The sequence below is a fragment of the Glandiceps talaboti genome, chromosome 20 (assembly GCF_964340395.1).
Source record: "Glandiceps talaboti chromosome 20, keGlaTala1.1, whole genome shotgun sequence".
Lineage (NCBI taxonomy): Eukaryota > Metazoa > Hemichordata > Enteropneusta > Spengelidae > Glandiceps > Glandiceps talaboti.
This window is the reverse complement of record NC_135568.1, coordinates 2,031,968-2,047,941: the sequence shown is the minus strand read 5'-3', so window position 1 is coordinate 2,047,941 and position 15,974 is coordinate 2,031,968. Positions and strand designations below refer to the sequence as shown.

Below are 15,974 nucleotides of genomic sequence, written 5' to 3'. Positions count from 1 at the left end.
AAGCATTTACAAACAGAACTTGTTACAACCAGTGACAGGCAAGCATTTACAAACAGAACTTGATACAACCAGTGACAGGCAATCATTTACAAACAGAACTTGTTACAACCAGTGACAGGCAAGCATTTACAAGTAGAAACTTGTTACAACCAGTGACAGGCAAGCATTTACAAACAGAACTTGTTACAACCAGTGACAGGCAAGCATTTACAAGTGGAAACTTGTTACAACCAGTGACAGGCAAGCATTTACAAACAGAACTTGTTACAACCAGTGACAGGCAAGCATTTACAAACAGAACTTGTTACAACCAGTGACAGGCAAGCATTTACAAACAGAACTTGTTACAACCAGTGACAGGCAAGCATTTACAAACAGAACTTGTTACAACCAGTGACAGGCAAGCATTTACAAACAGAACTTGTTACAACCAGTGACAGGCAAGCATTTACAAACAGAACTCATTACAAACGGGGAAATTAATCAATGAATTGGATTAATAACACTTAGCACAACATGTAGTAAATATGGTGAGATGTGTATTACATATCATGTTTTTTTTAGAACAGTTTTATATCATCTTTACTCGTACATGAAATGTTAGGTAGAAAGTATGTTATCAAAGAGCAGGTCTGTGATGGCAACCATGATTCAATTTGCATATCATTTAATGCATAATGTTTTAAATCACACAGCATTTCATACGTGTAATCCAGAAAGTGAATTCACGTGTACCAATGGAAGGTGTATTGCCAAAGAGCAGGTGTGTGATGGCAAACATGATTGCAGGGATCCTGAATTTTCAGATGAAAGAAATTGTCGTAAGTCCATTTTGTGATAACTATAAAAATACAGCGAAGTAGCTCCATGCAGCAAGTTGATTGACAGTATACGTTTTACCAATTGTGAACCTTTTATAGTTCATTTTTGTTTTTCAAAATCTGTACCATACCACACTCTCTGGTAGTGTGTGTAGCGTAATTGATTGATTGATTGATTGATTGATTGATTGATTGATTGATACAGCTAAAAATTGAAATGATGTAGACTTGGTGTTACACTCACATGTAATATATGACATTTAATACACGCACTCTGAAACAACTTTTAGTGCAAAAGAAACAATTACATGCTTAGGTGCCATGCACAGTGGGGATGTTGAAATGTTGATTATCAGTTAGAAAATAAACAATTGCAGGCATTAAAATCATCAAGTCCACGTGTAATGTTTCAATTAGAAGCCTGTTTTTACTGCACTGTGAAAGAATAGCAATGCTTATCAGTGTTCAATGTGATTGGGTAAATGATCCTGCTGTGTTTATTGTGTCTCTGTTATTGTTGGTCTAGAGTTGAAATAAGTGTAGCTCAGTGTCAAAAATGTAATGTCCCATGAGTGAAAGAGCAAGCCTACATCATTTTAGCTGTAATGTCCCATTAGTGAAACACCAAGCCTACATCATTTTAGCTATAACAACGGAAAGGCCCCGGGCACATACTTGGTTTAAACATTTTTGTGGAATATTTTAGCTGCATATTAAATGATTTCTTTAATATTCTATACACTGATTATAGCATATTTGACAGTCACTCACTACTGGCATCACTGAATTTTCAGCTACAGTCACACAAAAAATATCGTAAGGTTTGATAAATATCTTAGATTCTTACTAACACTGCTACGTTTTTTCATCCAGCTCATCAAATGTCTAACCAACAGTGCTCCATTGTATTGTCTGGTGCGACAAAAATCCTACATGTTATCATCCTGTTATCTTTTTCACCTCCACTGTTCTTTTAGTGATGCATCATGGGTATTAGCAGACATGAATATTTATTAGATGGACACTGAATATTCATGAATTTATCTGAACTAAAGTTCTCACGAGTAATGCTTATGTCTGCTAATCCTGCAGTGGTGCATCACTGACAGAATAATAGAAGTGAAAAAAGTTTAAATGTGGTGTTTCTTGGCAACCGAGTGAAAATTATGTGATGTGAAATGAAAAAATGACTCTAGAACCCACAATTTAGAATATGTGGAGTGGCATCAGCTCACATCACACCTTCTAAATCCCCCTTTGTCTTACACCATCCAATACTGATAAGACTTCAGCAGCAACTCAGACAAGGAGTTGGTTATAACCCGCTACACAAACTTTAATATTAGCTCCAGTAGAGGACTGCTAATCCCGTACATGTCAAACACTGAGTCAACATTTTGACAGGTAAAGGGTATAAGAAAGATAAGAAACCCCATTTCCTTAGTTAATGGCTCGATTCTGTAATGATAAGCACGGGTCTCTCTTCTGTACATGCCCACTTATAAGCCCATGTCTCTCTTCTGTACATGTTTGGTTATAAGCACATGCCCACTTATAAGCCCTGGTCTAGTCTCTTTTCTGTGTAATGTTCAAATACAAGCACAGTCCCACTTATAAGTCTGTCTCTCTCTCTTTTGAGCAATCTTTGAAAATGCTCTTTACTAATTTAGAAACCCATACCTACTGAGGTGAAATAAACATTTGACTTTTTCTTTGCAAAAAAAAATAACTGCTATGCAAAAGACTAACAGCAAATATCATGACAGCCACTATACACAGATTGTAAAAGGTGTCTCTGCACAGGTTTGTCTTTAGGAAATTCACTGGGAGAACTAGACTGTCGACAGTCTTTCGTGCCTTTTTTGCTAAGTTTTATCTAAAACAAAGTCGTCGCCTCACTCCGTAGCACTGAATACTAACGCATACTGATAGGAACTGTGAGTGCCTATCGAAGGCTCGGCACTCACAGCTTGTGCCTCTGGCACTCGCTGTTGCTAATCAGTATGCAGTTATAGTATTGCTCCGGATCGGAGCAAGACAATGACTTTAGTTTTAGGTAAAACGTAGCAAAAAAGGCACGAACGACTGTCGACAGTCTATGGGAGAACATGGAATTTCTGGTAAAAGTATAATAACCTCAGACGTGTCAATAATCTGTTTATACAAGTGTACTCTAAATATATTGCTACTAACATTGTCTGGGACACATTATAATTATGATTATTTGAAATAGAATTTGAAATACTCATATAATGAATAATTCATTTTTTTGGCTGATGCTGCGAGTCTGCTCTACACACTACATATGCATTACTATAGGTGTCTAGTGCATCATTATATTTGTACATTGCAGTTGTGCAAAGGTTTTTTTGAATGCATTGCATTTTTTTTAGATGCTCACGCAACCCAATGCTGTCAAATGAATCATTTTTTTACCATAATATGTCATTAACATATTTCACATTAATGCATTTTTCAATATCCTTTCTTTCCTTGTCGATTTTTTCCCCTCTTATTAACCAGTCAAGAAGACAGCTCCTCTTGTTTTCGTTGTAAAGAGAGATATTGAAGACAGTAAGTTAATGCTTGCCATGGCACCCCTATTTTGCCTTCACAAAAAATTTGTCATGAGAATTACATTACTTTATTTTTAATGAGTACAAAACATCCATTTTTGCACCTCATCTGACTTTTCACAACAAGTTTATTCTATCAAACCATCATTACTATGGTCACAATTATTTTGTGGATCAAACCATTCAAACAGGCAAAGGGGTGGCTAGGTTATGTGTAGATGTGCATTGGCTAGCTTGTAGTGCAACAGTCTGTAGATTCTTGATTTACTAACATTGTTTTGGAATGAAAAAGTGCACCTAGCATTTGTTTTTCCTGTGTGTTCAGTGTGATTCTAACCCCATTTTTATCAATCTTGCAATGTCTTTAATAACATGATGGCACAAATGGCATTGTTCGTGAACGTCACATTAACTGGTATTTCATATAATCATGTAGAATTACCAGTACACAGTTGTTCACTTTTGGTACAGGCATAAAAATTGACATGTACACTTCATTTAGTGCCACGTGAAATTCAATATGGCCACCAGTTTTCAAGATGGTTGCCATCTGGTATTTCATGTAATCATGTAGAATTACCAGTGGAATGGATGAGTACACAATTGTTCACTTTTCAATACAGGCATAAGAAATTTACACTTCATTCAGAGTGCCAATTATGAAAAAAAAAACAGTTGCCACTTGAAATTCAATATGGCCACCAGTTTTCAAGATGGTTGCCAACTGGTATTTCATGTAATCATGCATGTATGATTACTATTTGAGTGGATAAGTGACACAGTTGTTCACTTTATGATACAGGCTTGAAAATTGACATGTACACTTCAATGTGAGGGTGCTGATCATGAAAAAAATATAAACAGTAGCCACCTGAAATTCAATATGGCCACCATTTTCCAAGATGGCCACCAACTGATATTTCATGGTCTCAGGTGACTTTCCAGTAAGGTGCAGAGTAAGGACAGGGTTAGAGCTTGTTAAGTTTGCATTGTACAGATTTCCTAAATGTTTTCTGACAAGTATTGTTCCAATTTGAAGGAAAATATTTAATTTTATATACACATGTAAAGAAAATATACAGAATTACCATAATCAAACAATGACTTTTCCAATCATGCAGTCATACATACATTGTTGAAGTTGAAGTTGATCACATGCATGTATTAGTGTTTGAATTGAATTTTAATAGCTGAATCAAAAACTCATGCTTATCCAAATTAAGCTGATATTGAAATATTACAGGTGTAGTGTGTGTTGCATGAAAATGTTGGTGTGTATTCAAGCCTGGCCTGCATTTTTTAAATCAAATGTGATAAATGTATTTGTATTTCCAACTGGTAGCTTGTTTTTTTGGGTTTATTTTGAAAATGTTGATTTTTTTTAATTCAAATGTGGTATCCCTTATTATATGTTAAACTTAAAGCATGGAGTCATTCCCTTAATATCTCCATGGTTACAGTCAGTTGACCATTTTTAGAATTTTGAGAACAAGTCATTTTATTGTATAGAAATTTAGTAGTTTGTCAAGTTCAAACCTTACTTAATATCTCCTTTTATTTCCACTTTTTTAACCTATTTCTGTCTTGTTTTGGTCTTTTTTCACACTGTGGTTGACTTTGTTGTTTAATTATAGGTGGTTGTCATTTCTCTCTTCAGGATACGGATAACTTGTAATTAAAGTCTCGTTCCAAACTCTCATCTGTGTACCACTAAAAAGGTGTTTACTTGGTACTGTGGTGTGACCCTTTACATGTTAGTGTTCACTGACTCAGTTTGATACAACCATGCAGAAACCACTAAAAAACGGCACATTCTACACTTAAGTTTAAAATTAAGATAGCAGATGCAGTTTTTTGCTACATAAAAGAAACTACACTACAACTAGACACAGACGTGGTGGCACCAATGATGTGATGTCTACATGGTGGCACATTAGTTCACTTCATTTACAGTCAAAATGGCACAAGAAACTGTATTCAATCAATCTTGCTGTCTTAAAGTCAGTGAACACTAACATGAAATGGGCTGTAACTACTGTAAAAACTAAATTTAATAACTATAACTACATAGTTGTCACTTTCCAGACTTTGAAAGAATGTCTTCCACTGTGTCTGAATGTTCTGTGACTTTTGTCTGTAAAATATTAAGTTTGGTAATATTTGATATTCAATAATTTGGATTTTTGTATTGCAGCAAACCGTACATGCCAGCCAGGCTACAGATCATGTGAAACAACTAGCGTTTGTGTTATACGTCGTTGGTTGTGTGACGGTGACGATGACTGCGGTGATAACTCTGATGAAAATCCTACATTTTGTGGTAAGCTTTGATCTCATAGTCTCTTTAGTCCCCAAAAGGTGAAACCCACAGGGGATTACTATGTTAAGCCTCATCTGTCTGTCCATTATCACCTGTATCTCAGACATACAAAGGCTGATTTCAACCAAACCTGGCACAAATGTCAGATGCTATAGTCAGTTTGTTCTCTTCCTTGTTTAACCATCTACTCTGTTCTCTTCCTTGTTTAACCATCTACTCTGTTCTCTTCCTTGTTTATCCATCTACTCTGTTCTCATCCATGTTTATCCACTTATCCATGCAGCTCAAGAACCATGTGATGAGGGAGATTTCCGCTGTCAAAACAGCGCTCGATGTATTCCACCATATTGGCATTGTGATGGTGAAGACGATTGTGGGGATACGTCAGATGAACCCAGTTCTTGTAGTAAGTAATATGTAATGAAATAGAGGACAAAATACAATGGTACCTGGCAGGCATATAATTAAAACTTAGTGGGTGGGTGGGTTGATGGGTGGGTGGACAGATGGATGGGTGGGTGTGTGGATGGGTCGATAGGTGAGTGGCTGGATGGACGGATGATGGGTGGGTGGAGGGATGGATGAGTGAATAGATGGATGGACGGATGGGTAGATGGAGTTGATGGCTGATGGCTGGATGAGTGGGTGGGTGGTTTTATGGATGGATTGATGGATGGGTAGGTAGGTGGGTGGGTGGGTGGGTGGGTGGATGGTTGGTGGGTCAAAAATATTGTTATTTTACCTAATATTTGAAGACGAATTTTCCTATTTCTTTTAATTTAATGTTGTCACATAGAAACCACTGACCTACAGGTCAACTCTCATTTCATGTAACTGGTTCTAAATCAAATTTCTGTTCATATATCTGGTTCAGTTCAGTTCAGTTCATATTATCTGATTTTAAATCTTACAGGTCATGAAAATTCTACATGTTATGGTAATCAGTTTACTTGTGATAATGGCCGCTGCATCCCGTCCAGATGGATTTGTGATTCAGATAATGACTGTGGAGATATGTCTGATGAAGATAACAGACATGGTTGTGGTGAGTTATACCAATATTTTTAAGATTACATTGGTATCATGTTTCTTTAAAGGCCAGGGTTTCAATCCCAGGTTCTCACATTAGTGTTGTCTTATCAGTTAAAGGCCAGGGTTTCAATCCCAGGTTCTCACATTAGTGTTATCTTATCAGTTAAAGGCCAGGGTTTCAATCCCAGGTTCTCACATTAGTGTTATCTTATCAGTTAAAGGCCAGGGTTTCAATCCCAGGTTCTCACATTAGTATTATCTTATCAGTTAAAGGCCAGGGTTTCAGTCCCAGGTTCTCACATAAGTATTACCTCATCAGTTAAAGGCCAGGGTTTCAGTCCCATGTTCTCACATAAGTATTACCTCATCAGTTAAAGGCCAGGGTTTCAGTCCCATGTTCTCACATAAGTATTACCTCATCAGTTAAAGGCCAGGGTTTCAGTCCCAGGTTCTCACATAGTATTACCTCATCAGTAGAGCCACAAGGATTAGTTAATATTATTCTTTTATTCTGGACCAACGTTTTCCATAGCTCTGCCAGATAACTGTTGTTCACATCTTAGTCCTAATCCCAACCAAACCTTTGGCCATTGGAAAAAAAATTGGCCATTATTTTGGCCAAAGTTGACTTTTAAACGTGATCAATTTCAACAAAATAAAGATGAATATTAAGATTAACTAATATTAGGAAATATACATTCTTTGTTTTAATGCTTGCTTTGCTTTGAAATGTGAAAAAAACAGACTTTTTCCGAAAGCCTTTGGATGTTCCAAAATTAATCCGTAGTGTGTGTTGTATTGTTTCCAGATGATAGAAGCTGCCCTTCAGATTATTTCACGTGTCCTGTAGCATTGGTGAATAGAAGACGTTGTATACCATTACTATGGGTGTGTGATGGAGATGCTGACTGCGGTGAAGCAGCAGATGAAGTCAACTGTAGTAAGTGTTTTACTTAGAACTATAAAACATATATTGCTAAGGGTGAACAAATCATTTTGTGAACTGGTGGTCCCCGGACCAGTGCCTTAAAAAATCCAGTGGTCCTGCTGAAAGAATTAGTGGTCCTAGGTCCCGCTAATGTGAAACATTAAATCTTACCTATGAATCTGTATATTCAGACGACTTTTTAACATAGTTATTAACAGTAAGGTACTGGTCCGACAGACCAGACAAGGTAAAATTTGTGTGGTCCACCCAAAAAAATCGCTAGTCTCGGACCCAGGACCAGTGGATTTGTTCACCCCTGATTGCTGTCATCATCCTCCTCATCTCACCAATCCCCTTACATAGTAGATTATTTTATTAGAGTGACATGAAATAATTCCTCCTAGCTTATCAGGTTTAGATGTCATCGTCAACAAAAATCAGTACATTGGTAATACAGAGAAGAAAGAAACACAACTGTTAAATAATAATTCCTATAAAAAAATTCTTTCTGCCATAAAAACGTGACCTCAAAGGATTTTAATAGCTGTATTCCTAAACCTTGAAATGACTGTAGGCACACTGTACAGCCCAGTGCAAATCAAAGAAAAATAATCCCACCTACTGTTACCAAAAGATGTCTGATATATAATATTATATAACTATGTTGCTGAGAACGAAATGTTGGATAATCTATTTAGGGGACCAATTTAAATGTAACCACATTCACACGTGTCTGGGAACTATGCTGTGCTGGCTTGTCTGTCCTATGTTCACCATGTCCAATGTGGGCGTGAACATACAAGATGTAACTGTCAATAAACTGAAACAGAGTGATATGATTGGATGCAACAACATTTTGTTACAGAATAGAAATCACACCGTCTGCCTACAGTAGTTTTTGGAAAGGAATAAAAAAAAGTGCCCACAACAACTGATCCTTTATTGTAGTTTTTTGCTCTTGACTCTAAATCAAATAAAATAAAATTTGTTGCAGCTCGTGGTGAATGTGGTGTTGGTGAATTTACTTGTGACAATGGACTATGTATCAAAGAGGAATACAAATGTGACCATGACAATGACTGTGGTGATAATTCTGATGAACCTAGAAATTGTGGTAAGGCAAAAAAAAAACTGTTCTAATAACCTGACGGACCTTAAACATTTTTCATACATTCAAAAAAATCAAATGGTGTACTCTGAAATGCATGAGCTGATTTCAACCAAACATGGTACAAATGTCATATACTGTAGTGTACATAATTAGTGTAACTGTACCATGCATGCACCCGTATGCACAGTGTACAACAATAAGATAATATTTTAAATAAGATTTGTTTACATGTGTTATTTTGAAGTTGTTAGCATATATTCATTCATCATGACAATCGGATTGTGTCCGATAATTTGGTCGGTCTGTACATGCATGCTAGACCATGGTTGACCCATACTAGACTGTGGTCAACCATGGTCTGTACTATTAAACCGTGGTTGACCATGGTCTATACCTACTAGATCATGGTCGACCATGGTAGAGATGATGGCAATTGAGTCATCAAGACCCTGGTTATACAGTTTAGACCATGGTTGACCATGGGTTGACCATGGTCTGTAAACCCTGACCTTGGTCTGATACCATGGCAGACCCCGGTAGTTCATGGTCAACCATCAAATACCATTAAATACCATGGTGACCATGGTAGACCAAGGTTGCTTTTTTGCAGGGGTATGCACTTCACTTTGATTTTTCAACCTTTGCAATAATGGTTTCGATTTCATTTCAATTTCACTCAATTTTACAATAGGTGGGGTAGGTAATTTTTATTTTTTATTTTATTGGTATTTTTTTCATGTATAAGAGTCTAGTTCAGGTAGTTATGTTTTCCGATGTTTTCCATATGGTCTCTGTGTTATTGGTTTCTTCTCACCAGGTGTACAGCCATTACAGATTGGAAGAACAGTTTTATATTGTCTTTTTAAGTTGATGTCAGTTTCCGCATCCACTATTTCTGGCGAGACTTCACAATTTTCGCGATTTTATTATTTTTTTCTTGAAAATGTGAAAAATAGCTAAGGGTCGACAATGAAAAACTAGGGGGTCAGGTAACTGGAACTACACAATTGTTTTGTTTTTTCTTTGGGTCCATGTCTTCAACAAAGACTTGTTTTTGCCATTTCTAAAAACAAGTTTTTATGTTAAAGAAATCTTTACAAGTAAAATAATCATAGCTATTTTGATGATTGCAGAATATCGAGAGTGTCTGGAGAACAATGAATTTCGGTGTCAAAATACACGATGCATCCCATTGCTGTGGAAGTGTGATGGTGATAACGACTGCAGGGATAATTCAGATGAGTTAGATGAAGAGTGTAGTAAGTAAATTGAGTTCAAAGGTAAAAGTTGAAAAGTTGAAAAGTGTATGTACGTATGTATGTATGTATGTATGTATGTATGTATGTATGTATGTATGTATGTATATACGTATGTACGTATGTATGTATGTATGTATGTATGGATGGATGTATGTATGTATGTACATGTATGTAATAATGTATGTATGTATGTATATACGTATGTACGTATGTATGTATGTGTGTATGTATGTATGTATGTATGTATGTATGTATGTATGTATGTATGTATGTATGTATGTATGTATGTATGTATGTATGTATGTATGTAATAATGTATGTATGTATGTATGTATGTATGTATGTATGTATGTATGTATATACGTATGTACGTATGTATGTATGTGTGTATGTATGTATGTATGTATGTATGTATGTATGTATATACGTATGTACGTATGTATGTATGTGTGTATGTATGTATGTATGTATGTATGTATGTATGTAATAATGTATGTATGTATGTATGTATGTATGTATGTATGTATGTATGTATGTATGTATGTACTTATGGATGTTGGTGATGCTGGTGTTGAGAGCTCTTGCATCTGCCGTAGGTCTGTACGTAATAAAGAGACTTTGTTTAGAGTTCATTAATTATACTTTCTATCCAGACACTCCAGCTCCCACCTGTGAACCTAATGAGTTTATATGTGATGACAACACCTGTATTCCATATATCCAGGTGTGCAATAAACATGCTGACTGTGGTGATGAGTCTGATGAACGTCACTGTGGTAAGTACATGTAGTGCATATATCCAGGTGTGCAATAAACGTACTGACTGGTGATGAGTCTGATAAACGTCACTGTGGTTATACAGACTTCAAGACATGGTTGTAATGTTTTGAAAACGTGCAACCACATCTTTACTAATGGGTGTTTAGTATTAAAGTGAGCCAAAGTGTTGATTTATGAATGATCAAAGTAAGTCGTCCCCAAAGTATAGACAATTAATAAGCAGAAATTAAACCCCACTTATAACCACTTTTACAAAATTCTTCTAATTTTTACTTTGTCGTTTGCAGTCCACCTTAGCGTCAGCTGATTTCCATACAATCAATCAATCAATTTGTATAGTTCCTAAATTCAATACGACGTAATGTTGTATGGTGCTGAACAGGAACAACAGTAGATTGCAGTAAAAGTTAGAAAGCTTTCACAAACAGATGTCTTGATAGCCTTCTTGAATGTATTGACAGTTGACGAAGAATGAAATTCAAGTGGTATACTGTTCCATATTAAAGAGGGGCACTGCTCACAAGAATGCATACTCACCATAGGACTTTGCATTACAGCAGGGTACATGAAGTAGACTGAGGGAAGTGAACAAGTTGTGGTCCTTTAACCAAGTGGTTGTAAAATGATAGTAATGTTTTGTTTTTTCAGGTATTAATGAGTGTGCTGATGTCTTGGTCAGCCAGTGTGAACACACATGTATGGACACAGCTACTAGTTTTAAATGTCAATGTAACACTGGCTATAACCTTATGCCTGATAACAAAGCCTGTAGAGGTATGTTTCATCAGTCTCCTCTTGAGTTTACTTTATTTTGTCCGTAGGGGCCGCATGCAAAATTAAATGAAAGAATTGCATTTGTCAGTTTTTAATGACACACCCCTAAAAGTATTCATTTGCTTGTAAATCTTTTCACTTACCTGGAATTGATATACTCCTCAGACATGTCAGAAACAAAAATCATTGAATGTCTTAGGCAACACCATCACTTTGATCTACTGGTAATGCTACACAGTGATACATTTAACACAGATATGTATGAGAACAAATTAATCTCCTTGTTTTACCTTGGGGTAAAACACTATTAAAGGCACCAAGAATTATATACATTTACATATCACATGAAGTTTAAATATTCAGTTTTTGATCACCCGTAATGCAGTGGTCAGCTAAAGAGCAGTATGTGAAGGGAAGGGAGTGTAGAGCATGAAAGGTGAATGAGTGGTTGGTGCTTCTTTCAGACGATGATATATTGGGGAAAAGCATCCATTCATTGCAGATATATAATTCTGAGATATCTGGCATGTTAATTAATACCCTGTTCAGATATGCACAGTTGCATCAGTGCTGTACCGGCATAAAGTTACAACTGAATTCTATCAACCTACCATGTTTGCTTGTCTTATGCTTTGCTAACACTATGTACAGCATGTGACAGGCAATCTTGGTAGCTTTTAAGAATTCAGTTGTAACTTTATGCTGGTGGAGCACTGAGGTAACTCTACATGTCTGAACAGGGTATAAATTGATTGCTAGTTGTTATGATTGGATGGCCATAAATTGATTGATAGTTGTTATGATTGGAGCGCTATTGTTTCTTTTCAGATATTGATGAATGTATTGAAACACCTGGTGTATGTAGTCAAGTCTGTGAAAACACACCTGGTTCTTACATCTGTAAATGTGTAGATGGGTATCAGAGGGAACCTGATAGAAGCACCTGCAAGGCCATAAGTGGTAAGTCTGATCCCAGTTTGTTATTTTTGCACAAGTTTTGTCAAGACAGATTACATATTTTTTAATGCCTGGGTTTAAGTTTTACTAAAAAACTGCTTGGTGTATTCTTCTGTCGTCTTGTGTACCACCATTTCATGTTAATACCCAATGGCTCTGTTTGATACAACAATGCAGAAACCAATAAGAAACTGCATATTGTACAGTTCCAGTTGCAGTTAGTGCAAATTGAAGCTGCATCAAAGTAACAGCCTCACCTCAATCAATCATCTATCATCACTTTATACACAGAAAGTCTTTCTGTTTTCATTTCAGATGTCGCCCCATATCTGATTTTCAGTAATCGTTACTACATACGCAGACTTTCTCTTGACCGTACCCATTATGAGCTTATCGCTCAAGGCTTTTCAAGTGTTGTAGCTCTAGATTTTGATGTTAGAGAAGAACGACTGTACTTCATTGATGTTCCAAAAAGTATCTTACAGCGTATGTACTTGAATGGAACTGGTTTAGAAACTATTGTTGAACACTATATACCAGATGGTGAAGGCATTGCTGTAGATTGGGTTGGCAGGTAAGTTACAATACACTCAAATTCTTTGTTTGGGGAAGAAAAGACTGTCATTGCTAAGCTTTTGTACTATTTAATGTTTGTGTGGAGGTGTCTCTGTCACTGCTAGCCTTCTCTAATCAACATATGGACAGGTGTCTGTTACTGCTAGACTTATGTAATCAATTCATGGGTATGTGTCTGTTATAGCTAGACTTATGTAATCAATTCATGGGTATGTGTCTGTTATAGCTAGACTTATGTAATCAATTCATGGGTATGTGTCTGTTACTGCTAGACTTTTGTAATCAATTCATGGGTATGTGTCTGTTACTGCTAGACTTATGTAATCAATTCATGGGTATGTGTCTGTTACTGCTAGACCTTTTACCCACCTGATGATCAATGCTCTGTTAACAGAGTGAAAGCTAGTCAGACTTTTGGAGACCATTTATAAAGTTGAATTTTGTTGAGACCGCCCAGCTCTCATTTGTATATATCTATCAGTGTTAAATTTACATTAGTCTGCTGAAAGAGAATGTCTATAAACTAGTAAACACCATTAGATTCCTTCATCTTAACTTATTAAAGATTGGTTTGTTATGACACAATTTGGGTTTTCATTCAACAAATGTTTTCAATGCCTGTAGACTTCAGTGTGCAATTTATTGGTGTGTCTGTCACTGATAGACTGGTGTGTCTGTCACTGATAGACTTTGGTGTGTCTGTCACTGATAGACTGGTGTGTCTGTCACTGTTAGACTTTGGTGTGTCTGTCACTTATAGACTGGTGTGTCTGTCACTGTTAGACTTTGGTGTGTCTGTCACTTATAGACTGGTGTGTCTGTCACTGATAGACTGGTGTGTCTGTCACTGATAGACTTTGGTGTGTCTGTCACTGATAGACTGGTGTGTCTGTCACTGACAGACTGATGTGTCTGTCACTTATAGACTTTGGTGTGTCTGTCACTGATAGACTGGTGTGTCTGTCACTGACAGACTGATGTGTCTGTCACTTATAGACTTTGGTGTGTCTGTCACTGATAGACTGGTGTGTCTGTCACTGTTAGACTGATGTGTCTGTCACTTATAGACTTTGGTGTGTCTGTCACTGATAGACTGGTGTGTCTGTCACTTATAGACTTTGGTGTGTCTGTCACTGATAGACTGGTGTGTCTGTCACTGATAGACTGGTGTGTCTGTCACTGTTAGACTTTGGTGTGTCTGTCACTGATAGACTGGTGTGTCTGTCACTGATAGACTGGTGTGTCTGTCACTGATAGACTGGTGTGTCTGTCACTTATAGACTGGTGTGTCTGTCACTGTTAGACTTTGGTGTGTCTGTCACTGTTAGACTTTGGTGTGTCTGTCACTTATAGACTTTGGTGTGTCTGTCACTGATAGACTGGTGTGTCTGTCACTTATAGACTTTGGTGTGTCTGTCACTTATAGACTTTGGTGTGTCTGTCACTGATAGAGTTTGATGTGTCTGTCACTGATAGACTTTGGTGTGTGTCACTGATATACTTTGGTGTGTCTGTCACTGATAGACTTTGGTGTGTCTGTCACTGATAGACTGGTGTGTCTGTCACTGTTAGACTTTGGTGTGTCTGTCACTGATAGAGTTTGGTGTGTCTGTCACTGTTAGACTTTGGTGTGTCTGTCACTGTTAGACTTTGGTGTGTCTGTCACTTATATAATTTGGTGTGTCTGTCACTGATAGATTTTAGTGTGTGTATGATTTATAGTGCTGAATAAAGAGTTTCATGTAACTATATTAACTCTTTTTGTCAGAAAAATCTATTGGGCAGACAGGACTAATGATATGATTGAAGTGGCTGAATTGGATGGTAAAAACCGCAAGGCACTTGTGTCATCAGGGCTGTCTGAACCAAGGGCAATTGCTGCACACCCTAAAGTTGGGTAAGTCCACTAGTGCCTAGTCATCATCCAAGGTACAAACATGCTGTCACTGCTCAAGATCTATTCCCTGAAATAGGCCATCTGTGTGTGGCCAAAACATTGCAATGAAGTAATTTACCGACGACAAATGGAATTTTTGTACTTTCCAAACTCACTTATACTGTGGATGCAAACCTACCCAGTGCTGGATGGGTTGATTTAACTAGGTCTATTCATAAGAGAAGAGTGTCGTTATAGTTTTACCCTACTGAACAACACAGGTTTTCCTCAGGTTTCCCCTGGTTCTCAGGTTTCCTCCTGCCCAAACACTAACCGGTTTCCCCAGGTACATGTAATGAGTTTTCCTCATGTCTAAACATGAACAACACAGGTTTTCCCCATTAAGGTTTCCACCTTTTTTTTCCACTTGAACACTAGAATATTGCACAATGGGAATATTATTTGAATTGTCAGATTTGATATGGATAAATAAGGTATAACAATTTTCTACTGAGGTGACATATAAATTTCATATGCAAGTGTGCAACATAGTCCTGTTACATAGTCCCAAACCTGAGTGGGGGTCTGTAGAATTTCGCATTTGTCTGTATGAAAAAAAGTCTCTGGGAGCAATTCTCAGAACAAAGTATTTTTTTAAAAAGGGCAAGAGATATTTAGATTTCATATGTTTATATTTTCAGGTATATATACTACACAGATTGGAGTGTTAGTTATGCTCATATTGGTCGTGTAGGAATGGACGGCACCAACCAGAGTGTTGTAATTCAGGATGACAAGGTTGGATGGCCTAATGGTCTCACTATTGACTTCACCACAGACAGACTTTACTGGGCTGATGCCCATTTTGATTACATCGCGTAAGTGCAATTTAATTATAAAAGATATCTGAACACAGCTCCAGAAAAGTATTGAGAATTAACTCTAATTGTTGCCGACATCTCAT

At 37.0% G+C, this 15,974-nt stretch overlaps 1 protein-coding gene across 1 annotated transcript in view; it reads left to right on the top strand.

Annotated features, from left to right (window-relative positions):
* Nucleotides 1–15,974, top strand: part of LOC144450953 (low-density lipoprotein receptor-related protein 2-like) — a 126,057-nt gene that overhangs the window by 85,194 nt on the left and 24,889 nt on the right. The window contains exons 56-68 of the mRNA XM_078141712.1: nt 696–821; nt 5,592–5,717; nt 6,001–6,123; nt 6,631–6,762; nt 7,558–7,689; nt 8,672–8,791; nt 9,922–10,047; nt 10,701–10,823; nt 11,476–11,601; nt 12,430–12,561; nt 12,874–13,132; nt 14,903–15,031; nt 15,712–15,888. Of these exons, the coding sequence (XP_077997838.1) occupies nt 696–821; nt 5,592–5,717; nt 6,001–6,123; nt 6,631–6,762; nt 7,558–7,689; nt 8,672–8,791; nt 9,922–10,047; nt 10,701–10,823; nt 11,476–11,601; nt 12,430–12,561; nt 12,874–13,132; nt 14,903–15,031; nt 15,712–15,888 (1,831 nt within the window). The remainder of the gene's footprint in view (nt 1–695; nt 822–5,591; nt 5,718–6,000; nt 6,124–6,630; nt 6,763–7,557; nt 7,690–8,671; nt 8,792–9,921; nt 10,048–10,700; nt 10,824–11,475; nt 11,602–12,429; nt 12,562–12,873; nt 13,133–14,902; nt 15,032–15,711; nt 15,889–15,974) is intronic.